General features: G+C 31.5%; 2 protein-coding genes and 1 long non-coding RNA gene across 3 annotated transcripts; 1 reads left to right on the plus strand and 2 right to left on the minus strand.

The window, feature by feature from the left end:
* LOC126840785 (golgin subfamily A member 6-like protein 22) lies at positions 1-1,035 on the minus strand. Its single transcript, XM_050576724.1, has 2 exons — positions 934-1,035; positions 1-852 (listed from the first exon to the last, which is right to left on the minus strand). Exons 1-2 carry the CDS (start codon positions 1,000-1,002, stop codon positions 1-3), a joined length of 921 nt encoding a protein of 306 aa, XP_050432681.1. The 5' UTR covers positions 1,003-1,035.
* Positions 1,036-6,322: 5,287 nt separating this feature from the next.
* On the plus strand, positions 6,323-12,656 carry LOC126840786 (uncharacterized). Its single transcript, XM_050576725.1, has 7 exons — positions 6,323-6,391; positions 8,259-8,348; positions 8,668-8,730; positions 10,241-10,311; positions 10,759-10,951; positions 11,907-11,953; positions 12,559-12,656. Exons 1-7 carry the CDS (start codon positions 6,323-6,325, stop codon positions 12,593-12,595), a joined length of 570 nt encoding a protein of 189 aa, XP_050432682.1. The 3' UTR covers positions 12,596-12,656.
* Positions 12,657-14,939: 2,283 nt separating this feature from the next.
* Positions 14,940-16,378, minus strand: LOC126840787 (uncharacterized). Its single transcript, XR_007686094.1, has 3 exons — positions 15,643-16,378; positions 15,388-15,576; positions 14,940-15,321 (listed from the first exon to the last, which is right to left on the minus strand). It is a non-coding gene; the product is annotated as an uncharacterized LOC126840787 (long non-coding RNA).
* Positions 16,379-19,452: the final 3,074 nt, after the last annotated feature.

Below are 19,452 nucleotides of genomic sequence, written 5' to 3' on the forward strand. Positions count from 1 at the left end.
TCACTTACCGCCTTTATTGGCCATCTGCACGTTCCTAGGGCGGCGGCGGGGACCATTTTCGAGCTGGTACAATGCCGTTTGGGTGCAATTTAAGCGATGCGTTTTTTTCCCTAATTTGAACTTTAAATCGTTTAGCTCGTCTGTCTTTATCTCCATCTCGCCCAAGTGTGCCGATTCTCTTTTTTTCATTTCTTTCTGCAGTACTTGGTATTTGTTTACTATGTCGTTGTACTTTGACTCAAGATTCTCTTTTTCTTCCTGCAGTTTTTCCAATTTGTTTAATATTTCGTCGTAGTTGGATTGTAGCTTTTCATTTGCTCCCTGCAGCTTTTGCCATATCGATTCTAACATTTTTTTTTCTCCCTGCAGCTTTTGAAATATCGATTCTAGCAATTCTTTTTCGCCCCGCAGCTTTTGAATTTGGTTTAGTATGTCTGCGTTATTTGATTCTAGCTTATCATTTTCTCCCTGCAGCTTTTGACACATCGATTCTAGCTTTTCTTTTTCCGCTTGTAGCTTTTGACACATCGATTCTAGCTTTTCTTTTTCCGCCAGTAGCATTTGAATTTGGTTTACTACGTCGTCATAACTTGATTCTAGATTTTCTTTTTTTGCCTGCAGGTTTTGACGTATCGATTCGAGCTTTTCGTTTTCATGCTGCAGCATTCGCATTTTGTTTACTACATCATTGTAACTTGACTGTAGCTTATCTTTTTCTTCATGCAGCTTTCTCATTGCGTCATTGCTATTTGAAAGCACTCGCGCCCATTCGTTGTTTAAGTTGTCGATTTCTCTTGCGTGCTCACGACGCAATCTCTCATACTCCGCGGCGTACTTTGCGGCGCATTTCCTCTGTTTATAGTTATAATTATTATTATTATTTAAGGAAGCACCGAGGCATTAGGGTAGGTTTACTGGACTGTCGATACTTACATTGTAATAGAGAAAACCAGCGCCGGTCACGACGCCGCCCGCTAATGCCGCCGCAATGTATTCATACATCCTTTAAAGACTTCGGTAAACTTGGAATGACTTGGAATGACTTGGAATGACTTGAAATGACTTGGATTGACTCGTAACAACAAAAAATACTTTCGCGTTGCGTGTCTGTTCGACGTCTGGTGAAACATTAGTTGTTTACTCGAGGTCGCTAACAAGTAATATTAATACTGAAATCGGCCAGCACAAAAGCCTAATAACTAAAAGCCTAACAACAGCTGTTATTACCTACACAGGTGCATATTGCTGTCGACCGAGTAATTAGTGCTGAACCGATGGATTTACGATTGGAAAAATAGACACATACCGTAGACACAAGCTGTAGCACATATTATATCAAACCCTTCGACTAGCATATACATGCATTTGTCGTCCCCTGAGATCTTTCCTTTGTCCGTGGCTCGACACCGTCGAGTGGGGCCAGTAAGACAACATTTTGTAGGCAACATTAAGCAACATCAGGCCGAGGCCCTGAGACCGGCGGAAGACGCGAAACTAGCAGGGTACGTCGTGGTTAAGCGCAGTAGTTTTAGTGGCAAATCGCGGCGCTAACAACCGCTGTTTCTTCGCGCGCCTGGCATCGTCGGACAGACCGTGATCTCGTGGATCTAACGAGGGATCGAGCGGCCTTCGATGCGCCCTAGCGGCTGAGAAATCCGGGAAAACTCCCATTTTCATTTGAAAATTAGTAATTTTCAGGCTTTGTTATTTTGCATAGCAACGGCCGCCGGCGGCCGGGTAAGTTTTTTGGTTTTGGCGGGTTTTCGGTCAAGGAGTGGATTTTTATGCCATTTTGACGTCGGCGACCTGTCTGAATCGCGCCAGAACCTTAATGTAAAGGGCTGGTGACCCTAAGACAAAGGGTAATGGCGAAAAATCGCGTTTATTGTTAGTGGGGCCGTAACATATGGGGTACAATCGACCATTACCGTACATGTTTTCTCAAAAAAAAAAAATGAAAAACCCTATCACCACTAAGTCTTACAACATAAAACCGTCGTAGTCTTTGCCCTTAAGTACTTGAAGGTTTTTTGGATTTTGAGCGACGATAGGTACGGGTTTTTTGTGACGTTTTTTTTTTAGGGCAAAGTCGTTTCGACGGCCAACTCATTTTTTTTTTTTTGACATCACCGAGAAACGCTGTCACGTCTTGTCACGGCTTTATATAATAGTACACAGTGCTTTGGTGTCGTTAAACGCCCTTTTACCGGTACGGGGTGCCGGTCGACGGGGAGTTTTTTTTGTTTTGTCGAGCTCACGAGTACTTAAAACCTATGTCCATATCTGTTATCTTTGCCGGTGTGTTAGGCTGATCGGATCACTGTAGTTATTCTTATAAAGAGAAAGAAAAAATTGTGTAATATAAATCCGCTGACGATAATAGATTTTTTTTTTGTCTAGAAGCCGATAGGTCAAGTTAAATTGATTTTTTTTGAGGCTTCAAATGTTTCTAACCGTTGAAATATAAATTAAAAAATTAAAAAAATACAAAATAGGTAGTTTTGTCTGACTCGATTCGAACCCGAAACCTCTTGATTATTAGTTCAAAGTGTTAACCGTTACGCCACTAAGACATACTTACTTTAATGGGTAATTGTTTGGGTATTTAACGTGGAACCGTTTAACTTCACTCAAAAAAAGTTGACATAAACAAATTTTAAAAAAATATTGAAGTCATTAATCGAGAGGAGTTTGCATACTTACACACGGACAGAAGAAATATATATATATATATATATATATATACTTAATGACGTCAGCACTGTGAACGACCCCTGCCATAAGACATGTCCATGTAAAAAAAAAAAAAATGCAGTCAGAACGATTGAACGTGGTAACTAATAAAACGAACCCCAATCAGAGGGTGGACAAGTAATATAACAAAAATAATTTGACAAAATTGAACTTTTTCTTATTTATTTTCAAGTAAATGCATAAATGTCGCGGGTACGCCGTCTTTAGGTCAGAGAATTCGGTCAAGGTGGCTTTAAACTAGAATATTATGAGATAGGACAAACTAACAAAATATAATATATTTAAAACACTGACAAGATAAGAGTGCACTCTATATTCGAGAGATTAAACAAACAATATAATGTATTCCGAATGCACGACTCGGTCATGATCTGCCCTTATCTAACTTTTGTAGACCTTTATTTTATGGTCTCGCCCCATTCCGGTTTAATATTTTCCGGATCGTTTCTTTTTTTTACGATGCTATCAATATACCTGTTTATCCCTCCTTCTCTCTCTCTCTCTCTCTCCAGCTCATTTGCTTCCACGTACAAAATGACAATATTTTAGGTATAATATTTTTAAAAAAAACTGAACTGAAAAATGTCCGTTATATGGGTTGGAATGCAGTATTGTCCAGTATTGATTCGTTGTCTAATTTGCTTTGGTCGTTCATACCAAACGATACCTATTCAAATAGATATATGAATTATGACTATATAATATGAAAACATTTTCGAATATTGATTTAGCAGGCACGTCGTCGACCCTAATTACTGTTGTAAAAAATTCCTAACCCGTGCTGCCCGACAAATCCCATTAGAGAACCCCAAAAGGATTTATTATCCGGTACACGGCTGGATGTAGACACTTTAGCTGCTTTTACTATTCCGAACACGACTCGAATAAATAGGATTTTTGTCTTTGGAAAAAGGCAAATTTGGATTTTCTTCAAATTGCGAATATAAATGTTATTTATTTTTATGTTTTACATCATTTATTATACTTCTCGTACAGATGATTGAATCACACATTTGTTTTGTATAATTGCACTATTTTAGAATTCAACCTGTAAAGTTGTAGGACTATTAATACACGTTAATGATTAATTACACTTATGACATATTACTGACATATTATGACTATTACATAGTAAAAAAAAATGTTGTTTTACTCGTTTACTAGTTTTTTAAATTCAAATGTTACAATTTTTATTTAAATCGCCAAAAGCCGCGAACAAAAAATAACCTATTTTGGTTGTGCTGGAATACACTTATTTGCTTATTTGCTCGGTTGGGTTTTAGTGAGTTCTGTGTATACAATCTGTCCAATTTCTCCAGCGCATGTGCGAGTGTGTGTTCCACTTCACTGAAAGTTTTCCCCTGCGCAGTTGTCGCTAAATCGTCGGCATTCAGGAAACGACGAGTAGTTCCCATAATGGTCTGGTCATTTGTATAGACATTAAAAAGTATTGGTTATGAAATGTATTAAAAAAAACATTTTTGGGTTTTTAAAAAGCTCGGAATTTTAACAGCTGATTAAAAGCTATCCGAATAGAATAAATAATAATAATGGCTTTTTAAATCATTGTTAGGTATTATTGGTTGTTATTTATTATTATATAACAGAATTCAGTTTTACGTTATTCTTATAACAGTATTCAGTTTTTCGTTATATTCGTCATCACGTCTCAGCAACATACTCGATTTTGTGAAACATGATGTCACTTAAATTGTATGCGGCCGGCGGATTTGTGGCGGGGTTCGGTTGTGCCTACCTGGTTGACTATTGCTGCTCTCGGTGGTTACAATCCGTACGTATGAATTTCAAAAATATTTCATTGTCATACTTAGGGAAACGGTCGCACACACAACTCCGCTTGTCCAGGGCCAGCTGACAATCTTTACGTGTTAAGGTAAGCGTCCATATGTCCGCATCGGACGGGTCGTATCAATCGGATGTGCAATTTTTCCAGTATTGGCTATAGCACACTAAAATCCGTCCGATGCGGACTTGTGGACGCGCACCTTTAAGGCCGGGTGCAAGAAAACGATTATCTATTGAGTTTTTGGGCATACGTAAACCGCGCCTCGTTTATAATTTGGTTTAAAAAACGTATGTGTAAACTGCGCCCGAGTTTTTATCAAGTGGAAAAAGGTTAGTACCTACATGTAAGCTGCGTCCAGCTTCTCGTCATCGGTATGAAATGCAAACAGCGTCCGAATCAATACAATCACGGGAATATTAACATTTTAGGGTTTCTACCACTTTTACCAAATTGCATAAATTGCCATGACGAGGTTTCTTGTCAGCATGTGGAATTAGCATTGATAATGAGGACGGCAGATATCCGAGTGTTTTAGCACTCGCTCGCTATTTGGCCTCGGATAAACATACATGGATGTCGCTTTCATTTAACACAATCGTACATTATTATTATAATGTATATATATATAAGTTTAATACAATATAATACAGGGTGGGCCACGGAAATAGGGACAAAAATAGATGGGTTTTTCTCAACATTGAATGGGAGTAGGCAGGTCTAGATAAGCTCATTCGATCCGTCAGATGTCATTTAGTTATCACTATAGCGCAGTGGAGTGTCGTTCACCGTGTGTTTGCGTACGACGCGTTTGTGAAAAACAATGAATCGATAGTTAAGGTGCAGCGTGCCCCCGCTGCCAACGAATAGGGTCAAAAATAGATAGACATAACTCAGTATATTTTAGATGTACAAACATTTTATTAATATTTTATGATATGTAAATGAGTGCCATTTCATTTTTTAAAAATTACATCAGACATATGACGGCCATCTTCTTTATAGCATGAAACAAGTCCGACGTTGAAATAAAGCCCGAATGCACGCCTTTTCACGCCTGTAAAAAACTAGATATTAGGCATTTAACAGGAGTCCCTTCTCACCCGACAACACACGAATCTCCCGCTCAACTCATGTTGGGTCATTCGACACAAACACTATTTGATTTATTAATACCAAACACCAACGAAGTAGTTATTAATAATCAAGTAACACAAATAAAAAACGGGGGTAAAAGAGACTTAAATTTAGATAAGGAGGATGGTGTGTTAGTTAAAGATTACAGAAAAACAGGTGAAAATTGGCAGAAGGGTACAATTACTGATAATATTAGTCATAATACTCATAAAGTAGTTTTAAATGATGGTTCTGACTAAGGCACAATGATAAGATATGACCACACGGCCAAAAAGAAAATGAGTTGTCTCCTGCTTTTAATTATTCAGACACGCCTAGTGTTGACCAAACAAACTCCATGCAACATATGGTGCAATTGTCTACCATACGCCAGTGCTACACCGGCACAACTTGTCATTCGTGTAATTTGGGTTTCATAACAAACATCAGCGAATATTATTATTTATATTAATCTAACTGTGTATAACAATGTCCATAATAAAAATAAGGAATAGGAGAGGAGAAATGTGACCGCCTTGGGGAACTCCAGAGGTAGTAGGAAAACGTGAGGATAGATGGTCGTTTACTTTAACTTGTTGACATCTGTTTGACAGGTAAGAGCTAAACCAGGATCGAAGAGGATCAGAGATGCCTATGGATTTAAGTTTAGAAATAAGGATTGAATGGTTAACAGAGTCGAACACCTTACTAAAATCAGTATATATATATATATAACGTCTACTTGAAGGCCAATTTCCGTAGATTTTATTAAGTTAGATAGAAAACAAATCTAATTAGTGTCAGTCGACCTGCCAGATAAAAAACCATGTCGATTGGAGTCTAAGGTATTTTTAAATGTCTGTGCGAAAGTGGACATTATGAGTTTTTCTAAAAGCTTAGGAATTGGAACGATTTTTGCTTTTGGTCTGTAATTAGATACTATAGATTTGCCCCGGTTTTAAAATAATAGACACATTCTTTTAGGCCGACCGCGTCTACGCATGATACCTGTTGCTCCAATTGCGAAATATTAATATAACTTATATACTACTCTAATTAATACTAAATATTTCAGGGGTTCATAACAGTGTATCTGAGTATTTTATAAATTTTTTAATGATATCTAAGCCCGACGACGAAAGAGTGACACGTTTGCGAATTATTTAGTAGATTATTATAGTGTGAAGAAGTCAGTATCCACCTGAAATATGGCTCAAGCATCAGAAGAGCCATTTTTAACCATCAATGCATGCGAGTCATTCCATACCCATTTTAGTTCTAGTTTTTAAACAACTCATCCAAATATTTTTATGTTTTTAGAAAAATTAAAAGCAATTTTAATAGAAACATACCTACATTAAATTAAATAGTATAAATGAACCTTAACTTCACTCGATAAGAACTCGGGCGCAGTTAACATGTAACCTTTTTACACTTGATAAAAACTCGGTCGCAGTTTACATATTGTATGATTTTGTGTTTACCTGTGCCTTGGGCGCAGTTTACAATCGCCGATAAGAGATAAGTGAGATAATTATAGATAAGACCATATTATTAAAGATTTATTTTTCGGATCTAATTACAAAAAATGTATCTACTATTTGGTATAATAAAACAATAGTACAAATATTATGTTTAATTTTAAATAGGAATTCCAAAAAGTAAATATGAAGAGTTTATTACATTTTATTTTATTAGCAGAAGTAACAAAAAACTCTAAACGTATTTTATTATAGGTACTACCTATACTTACGACTTCAATATTTCTAATTAAATAACACATTATACTGATAGGAGTCGATTACTTGTATATTTTCCTCATAAACTTATGTATGCGAACAGGGATGTTCTTAGAATATAAGAACATTAATATTGATAGTTAATTTTCTTCTTTATACTTAGTCAGCCAAGGTAAACGGCCGTAAACCACGTCCAGAAAGTAATCATAATAATTACAACATACAATTTTACTTAAATTATTTCTATATATATTTTTTTTACATCCTAAACTTTTCTGGTACACTGATCAATATAATTACCGTGAAGTAATATAGGACTAGAAGTGGAATAACGGTACAATAGGAGCTACTTTGTTTTGTTATTTGATAGTTAGCAAACTAGGTATAGGTATAGGATTTGTATATTTTACCTTCTATGTACTTGTCTATTTTGCATGATTTTTCGAACCATAATTCATAAGGAGATTTGCTTACTTGACCCGAATCACCTGTGCGTTTTAACACAAACATTGCTAAGTTAACTGCCTCTGCCCACAATGATTTTGGAAAATTCTTGGAATAGATTTGTAATAGAAGAAAAACAAGGGGGAAGTGGCGGTGAATGGCTATTTTAAATATTTATAAATTATTCTCTTAATCGGGGCGTGTATGTGTGTATATTTACTACAAGAACTCACTTCCTGCCTCTAGACTTACTATTACACAGTGTTATAATATTGTATATAGTACATATCTTGTCGTGTTTTCTAAAAGGTTTGTTCGGTCGCTTCGCGACTTATTGAGCTTACAATTTTATTATATTTTTTCAACTAATTATACATGTGTTATTATTTATGTTAACCTAGGATGATAACCAAAACGCTAAGGCAACCTTACCAAACACACATTACGCTGAAGCTTCTGTAGAAAGTTTGGAACAGTCTTCTGAATATAAGGTAAGTCTCTTCTTCTTCTTGTTAGTAACATTGTTATTTTATGAATTAGCTGAAAATAATGTTATCATCTTTTAATAAACAAATGCAATGATACAGTGCCTATTTACATTTCCCCCTTTTTTTACAATCCATAAATGCTTATAAGCTAACTTCCTAACCTAACCTAACCTAACGATTGTACGCCCCAAAAGCTGTAGTAGTCTATTACAGTTGTAATAAAAAAAAAAAATATGCCAAAACTGGAGTAGAGAAATATTAAACCTCGAGTTGTTATTTACATATATTTAAATATTGTATTAATTAGCTTTTTTGCGTTTAGGGAGAAGAGAGACAATTAGACGAGGAGGTGAAAGAGTTCCCCCGTGCTCCAAGGCCGGATTTGGTAAGTCTAAAATACTAAAAAATTGACTATGGCCAAATTTTTTTTCCCCTTTTTTTACAATCCATAAATGCTTATAAGCTAATTTCCTAACGTAACCTAACCTTTTTTTTTTTTTCTTACATTATATCAAAGACTGGAGGGTAGCACAGATGTTAGTCATTTCACCCCCCCCCCCCAGCCATCATCGTTAGGTGGAAGTTTATTTCACCGTGCTTTCTGTCGTGCCATGATTTAATACCGGTGATCAATCGGTGGGTCCACCGTCCATTGGGGGACGCGTTCCATCTTGTCTGCCAAGAGGAAAAAAGGGCCTCGCGAGCTCTTGATTTGACTACGCTCTGATCCAGTAGATTTTTTTGTTTAAACACCAGCTGGCGCTCCGTAGCTAAGAGGTTGCTAATAATTTCAATTTAATTTCCGTGAATTGCTGTTTTAGCACTTGTATAATAAACAATTTTATTGTTACATTATAATCAGAATGAGAGGCTCTATAAGCAAAACGCTGATAGCATAAAAATCTGATAATTTTTTTTGATATTTGTTTAAATCTTGAATTTGTTTTATTGAATTGAAATTATTGAATATTTTGCAATTTTTCTCGTTTTTGTTTGGTCTTAGAGCACTGATATTAAAATTTTTAAATTAAGCTATTTAATTTAATGTAAGTTTCTAACTGTATTTATTTTATTTTTTCTATAAACATAAAAAGTTCTGGGTGTATAGTATAAAAACTTGAATTACAGAATATTCAGATAAACTTTCTGGGCTTAGAAATGGTATACCATAGCATTGAACTATTCACCTTCTAATATCACTGTTCTTATCTTTGTAGTCAATTTTCAAGCCGTTTTGCTGGATATTTTTATTCCACGATAGTGTTAGATGAAAGCGACATCCGTGTAACTTTATCTAAAGGCGAAACAGTTTTACATGAAAATTGAATAGTTTTCTCGAAATCTATTACAACATCGGGCGGTGATATCGTAATATTGTTTTGAAAACCATATTCACAAATTGATTTTAGGCAAAAAGTGCAAGATATTGTACTTTTATTGGATAGTAAACATATAACGAGTGTTATATAATAGCCGTTGATAAAACCATGTATTGTAAACATTTGTGTGAAGTAATTAGGGTAGTATGAAAATGTACCGCCCATGTAAAACCATTTTGTTATTGCAAGAGTATTTAAATTAGAAACGCAACTGAAAACTACACATTTGAACTCCTTGTTGTTTATTAATACAAATAACTCTTATCTATTTGTTTGAACACCGCGTTCGTCAAGAACTAATTGAACTTATTCAATAGATTAAGGGAGTGGAGGTCATTATAGGTTGGCTTACTTGTCAATCTGTTTTTACATATTACGTACCATGATCCTATAAACTTCCAGTAAAATATTTAAAAAAAAAACAATTTGGTTTGTACAATTATAATAGAGTAATTAAAATAGTATACTATTTCACATTAAGTTTACACTAATTATTTAATTTTTTATATATTTCAGACTGCAAGGGACGCTTTGCCGTTAAATGACCGGTTGGCCACGGCCACTGAAGCGTCCGAGGAATTAGAGCAGTAAGTCTTTTTAGACATTTTGTCAGTGGTTTCATAATTTCAGGTTCTTTAAAAATAACTATTTATATAAAATTAAAAAAAATTCTTTAATGATAAACAATAATCAAAATCCACAAAAGCTTAAAAAATTTTCGTTTTTAAAAAATTATCAAATTTATTTTTATAAAAAATGTACATTTAAATACAATATATTAAGTATAAAAAACCAATGAGGGGGAACTGTTAGCCACATGACTACTTTCCCTCAATTTGAATTTATTTGGAAAATATACTTTTCAAAATAAGAAAATAAAATATGTTAGAACATAAGTACTTACTAACCTTATATAGCTTGAATATAGTTCTAAATGAAATTAGTATTAACTATTTGGTTTTGCATGCTTATCTATTTCCTAATAACCTGTGTTTGTACATCTTTTTAATGTTTTGAAATTTGTAAATTTAAAGGATTAAAAACATACTAATAGAAGAAAAGCAACATGTGATAGCCAAATGTCAACAATATTACGAAGAAATAAGGCTTTTAGCAGTAACTGAAAATAGCCCACTAACAAGGGCCAGAAATAAAAAATTAAGATTGTGTTTGTCCAAATGTCAAGATTTAAAAATTTTTATAGAAGATCTGGAAAGTGGTCCTGAGGTAAGTACGGCCCTGTATGCCGGCTACATTTACGCTCGGTTCGCTTGGCACGGGCCGTTTTGTCGGCTATTCGATGCACCTGTTTTTTTGCGCGAGAGGCGTCCAGCCGACACATAATCGACTTGCGGTCATTTTTTTTTCTATAAAAACTATAAAGTTATCTAGATAAGATAACGGACAATTGAGTAATATATCATCTAGATAAGATATTGAATTATTCATTTAACATTTATCTAGCTAAAAGATAAAAGATAAATACAATTTTATCTAGATGAAAAATAGATAAATTATATTTTAACCTTCATAAAATATGTTATACGAAAATGTATGAGTAAACATTTTATATAAATACTTATATACTTTTGTGATATACACTTAGCAGAGAATTAAATATTAAAATTTGATAACTGCTACAAATGAATTACTTTTAAAACCGCAAACAAATATTACACTTAACATATTTTTCCAAAGTTTATATAATAGTATATCTATCTAACACAAATAATAAAAATAATTTGACAGTTAACAGTAATTTTTGATCCGTCAACCGACAGTATTTTGTAATATTTGCCATCCAGTAGATAATTTTGATTTTTATCGATCGCATTTGTAGACTCTGCTGGTTGTGACCCCGCAGGATTGTTAATTTGGTATTGATCACCCTCGTGACATCTTGTGATTTTTTTTGGTTTATTTAAAATGTTTGAAAGCGTACGAAAAGCTTTAGTTACTGACAATTTTATACCCAACTTGTCTGCGATATTTTCTACTATTTCAATACTCTATTCAGAATAAGAGCGGTCCGGGTTGCACATTTTATGTACCATGATCCTATACACTTGCAGTAAAATATTTAAAAAAACAATTTGATTTGTACAATTATAATAGAGTAATTAAAATAGTATATTATTACACATTAAGTTTACACTATTATTTAATTTTTTATATATTTCAGACTGCAGAGGACGCTTTGCCGTCTACGGCAGAAATGGAATTAGAGCGGTAAGTTTTTTTAGACATTTTGTCAGCGGTTTCATAATTTATAATAAATTCATTATTGACAAACAATGTTCAAAACCTATGAAAGATTTTTCATTGAATTTCATTTGGTGGGTTACTGGATATAAATATAGTTGGGCAACTAAATTTGATATACAGGGTGATCCAACTAACGTAAGACACTCATTTTCTCGGAAAATATGAATATTTTGAAAAAACATTTTTTCCTATTCTTTTAGGTATAAGTTTTACTACATTTTTCAATGCTTCGAAAATTTTTATTTTCATCCCTTATACGATAAAAAGGGTCTAAGTTCACGTTTTCAAATGGCAACATATGTTTTTAATTCCATAAATTTGTAGGCAAAAAATTTAAAAATATGTTATCGTTTGAATTATTAATTTTTATCCATCTAGTCGTTAGCTATGACTTTGTAAAGATATTACATTTTCTCTTAAATATTGTTATATTTCTTTGGTTTTCCAAAGACCGGGAGCCAATAAAATACTTATTTATGATCGCATTGTCCGATAGATGAGTACACAGATAACCAAACACAATAAAATGTTTTGTGATATTTTGTTTGACCAGCGTTTCATATTTATAGATTACCGACTTTTCTAACACACCGTCATGACAGGTAGGTTGACAGACCTATATTGACAGCAGCTAACGAATGGCTATTTAACCATAACAATCAAAAACCGTGGTACAAGTAGGTTGATAACTGCTGCTATGATGATAATACAAAATATTATTATCATTAGTTATCATATTTTTCTACTATCTATGTTCTACATTCAACAAGTAACAGCACAGTACAACAGATCATTATTATGCTATTTGAAAATTATAATTTTTAGTTTTTATAGGTAGTAAACAATAGCTTTAAAATTTGGCTTACAATCTCATAAGTGCATACATTGAATAGACACGCGTCGAGAAGCGTTACTATTATTTGTTTAGTTATGTTCAATTTATTCAAAATATGTTCTGTGCTCAAATAATTGTTTTAAACAATTTACACTAAATAAGGAATTTTGGATTTAATTTGCTTACTATTTTAATTCTACAGTAAATATTTAAAATGTTGCTTATTTTACATTTATAACTAACTTTTTTTTATTATATAAACAACTTTATTAATAAAAAATAATGCAATAAAGTGGACTGTGTTTAAATGATTAAGTTGTCTAAAGACTAGATGTTTGTAAACAGTGTTTTAGGAACCTACAACAAAATCACAGTTAAGTTTGAAATTGTATTAATTATCAACTTAATTTAAGCCGGTAGTTCCAAACTGTGATTTAAAGTACTTTTACTTTTTTTTCTGTTTTCCCCATCCTGTTGGCAAAAAAGATTTGATTTTTCTGTAACGGTAAATTTTTCAACATAATTGATATTTCATTTTTTTTTAAGTCAAGTTATTTCTTATTAAGATCCCGTTAATAAAAATATGGATCAATAGTTTGTGACTCAATTACACAAAATCACACAGTGATACTTAAACTTCAGAAATAAAGTTAGGGTTTGTGTCACGCAAACATTAAATTATCAGAACTTGTCTTTTTTATTTTATTAATAACTATTAAATTAAATAGTTTATATGTTCTTATATTTTTATTAGTACTTACTAATTATTATTATAACTTATAAGGTGTATAATGTTATAATAATAGTGATTCTAAAGCCTTTATAATAAAATATGTCTGTTTCAAAAATTTCAAATTGAAAAGTTAATTCTTTTACAGTTGAATCTGCTATTTTGATTTTATGTATAGTCAGTATTTTCTTATTTTTATTATTTTCTTCACTATTTAATATCTAGAAAATTAAAAGCTTAATAGATTTTAGTTGTTTAAAAAGAAAACCATTATTTGATATTTCCTTGTTTACTATACAAATTAAAGTATTGACATTATTAATCTATTATAACGGGTACGTTTTACTAAGATTATGTAAAAGTGGCAATATTAAATCAAAAATAGCCTTAGCTAAATTGTAGTATCTAAATTTAACAATTATTCTGTAATAAAACACATTATTAAGGATTTAAATTTTATGGAATTTGTACGCGACAAGTTTGTCCGATTTTATACACATACATACATGTATACTATATTTATGTATGAACACAAATAATTATAAAATCAATTATACTAACTTATAATGCATAGTTGTTAAAAATAAAATTTGTTTACCTTTAATGATGCAAATAATGGTTAAAAGAATATTTGCTGTAATGCGTATGCGACAATTTTCCTACTTTAAAAAGTTAAAAACAATTTTTATTAATTTTTACTGTGTATTTTACAAAATTTGAACATTGATAACACATAGTCAAACAATTGTGTTGATAAATTTCAACGACAAATATATAGTATAGTATAACATTTAAAGAACAATAATAATCTTTTGTCTGATAACATAAGTATTTAACTAATAAAATATTCATAAACTAATTATTAATACAACAATAAATTTAAAAATTACAAATGTTACTATTTTGAAAATATTCAATCAAAAATATTAAACAAAAACAATATCTATACATTTGAAATTGTTCAACTTCTATAATACTGATTTAAATTTTTTTCTTTTAACAATCGTTGGTAATTAAACAAATCTAACAAAATCAAAATTCAATAAATAAAATTAACTATAAGAATTATCTTAGGCAAGTTCAAAAAAATAATTTACTTGATTTACTGAATTCATTAAATACAAATTAATAGAATTACTACTTTTTAAAAGAGAGAATTATTGTATATTAATAAGTTTAATATAAAATTTAACTTTGATAGCCAAATACCTGTGTCAGTTATAGCTAAAACTTTATGATAAAATATCCGTAATGTATGTCAGACACACAATATATGGGTTATATCATTGTAAGAAATAACTAAACTGAAAGCAGACATTTGAACTACCTTAGATAAGTTTAATCAAATAAAAATAATACACTTACATATTATTATAAATATTGGTATAATCAAGAAGCGATTCCTTGTATGTAGTAGTATGAAATTCATACATTAATTACTGATATTTTTAAAAATAAATGAAACGGGTATATGAGTATTATCAACCCACATACACAAATACATGCATTAATAATTATTTTAAGTTAACACAACACACTTTTCATTCAAATTGCTTAGTGTTGATATTATACATTCACATGAAAAAATGTCACATTAGAAATAAATGTTTTATACTTATAATTTACACCTTGATATATAATTGTAAGGTCTTAGGTCCGATTGGAAAGACATTTCCATAGCAATTGATATGTCATACTCAAAACCAATTTTACATGATAACATTGGTTTTTAAAAGATGAAATATTTTCAGTAAAAAAGCATTCAACCTAAATTAAAAAAGCTAATTGAAATCGTATTGTATTAAATTACCCATTAAACTCTAATAAACTTACCTATTAAATTAATGCTTTATATTTATAATTTACACCTTGATATAAAATTGTTAGGTCTTCAGTCTTGGGTCCAATTGAAAAGACATTTCCATAGTAATTGGTATAGCCTATTCTCAACGCCATAGATATTTCTGACATGATAACATTGATTTTTAAATGATAAAAGATTTTCGGAAAAAAGCATTCAACCTAAAATAAAAAAGCTAATTGAATTCGTATTGTATTAAATTATCTATTAAACTTTAATAAACTTACCTATTAAATTAATGGTGTGTCCAAGAATGTAACGTCAAAATAAAGTCGAGAGCAAATATTATCAATTGATATATTTAAAAAATTATAAAATAACGAGTTATGACATAACTACAATACGCATGCTATCATATTTACTATAAAGTAAAATGTAAATTTACTAACATTTTTTAATTAAGTTTGCAATTTCTCATTTCACTAATGGAAAACGTGTGAACTTCGAAGTCGAAATTTGTTAGCGATGAGGTTATGTACAAATAATAAATATAATGTGATTTTGTACAAATAATAAAATATATTATTGGTACTGGTCACTCGATTATTCCGTGGTAACTGATGCATAGTTTAGATACTAGATTGTTATCCGAGATAACCAGCTAATGACTAGCTCCAGCTAGATTAGGTTAAAGTGTAAAGTCCGTTATCCGTAACAGTCTACCTTTCGTCTAATAATGTATGGTTATTTATTATATCTGATTATGATACGGAATGCGTTAACATCAAATTATTATTATATTTGATGTGATGACCGTCGTAATAAAACTACTTGTCTTTGTCGAATCGAATGAAATTATTAAGAAATATAGACAAAAATTCAAATCTTTACAAAGTCATAAACAGCGAACAAATGGATGAAAATTAAAAATTCAAACGCTAACATTTTTTTAGATTTTTTGTCTTTATATTTATGGAATTTAAAACATATGTTCCCATTTGAAAAAACGAGGTTCGTACTTATTTAACGTATAAGGGTTGAAGATAAAATTTTTCTAAATATTGAAAAATGTAGCTAAATATGTACCTAAAATTTTAGGGAAAAAAAAATTCGCAAAATATTCATACTTTCAGAGAAAATGAGTGTCTTACGTTAGTTGGATCACCCTGTATAGTATATATTTCCACCGAAAATAAATGTTTTTTATATCTATATTTAAAACTAACAATAGTTAATCTAAGTAATTTAAGTATATTTAGATTTGATTACATAAATAATATGATGTGCATCTGTTAGATTTAAATCTCCTATTATTTTTGGAACGAAGTTCCTTATCGCGGGTTGGCGAGGGGACCTAGCCAAGAAAAAATGTAACGCATTATAAAAACTATATGTGGTGCGGTCGAGCGTGATCGGTTCCCAGGAGTGAGTGATACCGGGTTCATCAATTGGGCTCCCTCTCAACACTTTTTGCATTTATTTACAACTTTTATGGTAATTTATATCGCAAGAAGTCTAAAAACTTATAAAATATATATATTTTATACAACAGAATACATTTTTACCCCTAAAAGTACTAGGTCACCTACATTGCATTCGGTTTTCGTCATTTATTATACTTCTCGTACTGATGATTAAATACAATTTTTTTTTATATAATTGCAATATTTTAGAATTCAACCTGTAAAGTTGTAGGACTAAATAATACTGAAATATAATGTAAATTAATTTTTCATGATACATATTATAATTTGGTTTGAGAAAATTATGAAAATTAATAATTATCATTGATATACGTCTAAAATATGTTACCTCATTACATTTCATTAAGTTAATAACCGTTAGTACCAAAGTAACATGAGTAATATTGTACGATCTCCGGCGTTGACTCGACGGTCAACTGAATCAAAAATAGGTGATCAACTAATTTTGAGTCTTCCGTCTTGTTCGAATCAATGAATCGTTTTTAACCCTTAACTGGGCAATGTATATTTTTGGATACTTATAAGGTAGCGCAACAACAAGATGATCAACTATATTTAAATATCGATATTTTTATTAAGAATCGATATCATCTCATGCAGGCTGCACTAGGAATGGGCGTACGTACAGTTCGAGTTTATTGATTATTTAATATCGATACAATCATCCAGTTGCAATATAATGTTAATAACATTATATTTTATACTTATCGATATTTAGATACATCGTTATAGTTTTATCAATATCAATAAAAATATATCAATCTATCTGGGCAGTGGCGTCAATTTTTATGGGCTGGTCAAATTTTCGATACATAAGGCCGTAAATTATCTGTTTTTTATGCAACTACCTACATTAACTTACCCTATAATAAACCGTCTGAACTGACTACCAAGTATAATAGGTATGAAGATTTATAATACTTGTATTATTACTGTTTTGAATCTAAGTGTTTTGGAAAAAATATTTATATTTGTAAAAATGTTGCCCCACCCTAAGAAAAACTGAAATGTCGCCCCTGTATCTGGGTCATTATTATCATGTAGGTCATGCTTAATAAAAATGGAATAAATAAAAATATGAATTTCAATAATAATAGTGTTTATATAATGAAGCTATATCATATGTCCTAAACTGAGATATTATATCCCTACCTACAATTATTAGACAGCTTTAGTTGTAGATGAAATAACACATTGGATATAATGTATTCCAAATTTGTGAGTTGATATATCACAGTGACACACCGAAAACGGCCAATTTTGCTGTGTAAAATCCTCCATTAGAGCAGAGGTTCTAGAAGTGGGTCCAGAAGCAAGAGCGTCAACTTCCCAAAATAATCTTTGATAATCTTGTACACTATGTTTTTAAAAAAAATGTAATTCTTTGAATTACTTGTTTTTCTTTTGATATTATGGAATTTTAACAAATTAAAAATCATTTTTGAAATATATTTTGGCGGTAATACGAGTAATAAATTGTTTTTGTCTGTAAATTCTTATATACATAATATTTTACGTGTTGTGCTAACGTATACATATTGTACATTAACTTATAATAATAATTTAAAAAAACATAAAGGATTACTAAAAAATAGTAGCCACACATTTTCATAGGCCCTAGGCACAGTGCCTATGCGCCAATACGGCCTGTACATAAGGGCCCCAGACCTCTCTGATACCTTCGCTTGTGGGGGCACTGGTATTTGGTGTCATATTGTCATGATATGGATATATAGTAGTAAACCACAAATAAAATACGTAGGCATAGAATGGGATGTACTTTGGACAACCATTGGTTACGGACATTATTATGTCCAAATAACTGAAATTCGGATTTTTTCTTGGACAACCTATACCCGCCGGAGACATCCTCAGAATAATCAAAGAATGACAGACATATTGCTTACAAGATTTTATGTAAAAAGACGGAATTCCGTCGCTTTAAATGTTAATAATAGAGTTTTTTTTAAAGAAAATTATCGGTGTACATTGAAATACTTAAACGAAAATTATTTTCAATAATATTATAAATCGTCAATATCCCATTATTTCTGTATGTATTAAATTCGCAACGGTTACAGACTATTTTTGGAGATTTATTAGGTTTCTAGTCAAAACAAACACCTTCCTTCGCCACCCCATAACCCTTCTGTTGTCCATTCGATTGGACGCCTCAGTCAGCGGTGGCTTTAAATTTTTGTTTTGTTTATAAGAAGATAAGTTATACAGAATGTACCTAACACCCAGTGACAACTGAATATTAAAAACTCATCACTACAAACAAATATTTTCGAGGGCTTAATTTCTAAACTCTACATATTATTATTTCAAAAATAATTTGTTGATTTATCTATTAAATAAAATAAAAATGCTGCGCTACCTAATAACAATATTAAACTTTTATTCAAACAAACACCAATCATTTTTGGGTACTTCTTTGCACGTTCTGTATACTATGTACAACATACATACCTACTTAAATTTTTGTGTATATAGTAGCTCAAAAGGGATGAATGGGGTTGCCTAGTAATACCAAAGAGTTACTGTAGTGTCAAATGTGTAATGTATGTATAATGTTGATAATTTGAAAACTTAAATAATTTAAAAAAGTTC

Source organism: Adelges cooleyi, unplaced genomic scaffold (assembly GCF_023614345.1).
Source record: "Adelges cooleyi isolate 19-005CV unplaced genomic scaffold, UGA_ACOO_1.1 ACOO_flye_CR_arks_rails_tigmint_CR_PRNA_376, whole genome shotgun sequence".
Classification (NCBI taxonomy): Eukaryota; Metazoa; Arthropoda; class Insecta; order Hemiptera; family Adelgidae; genus Adelges; species Adelges cooleyi.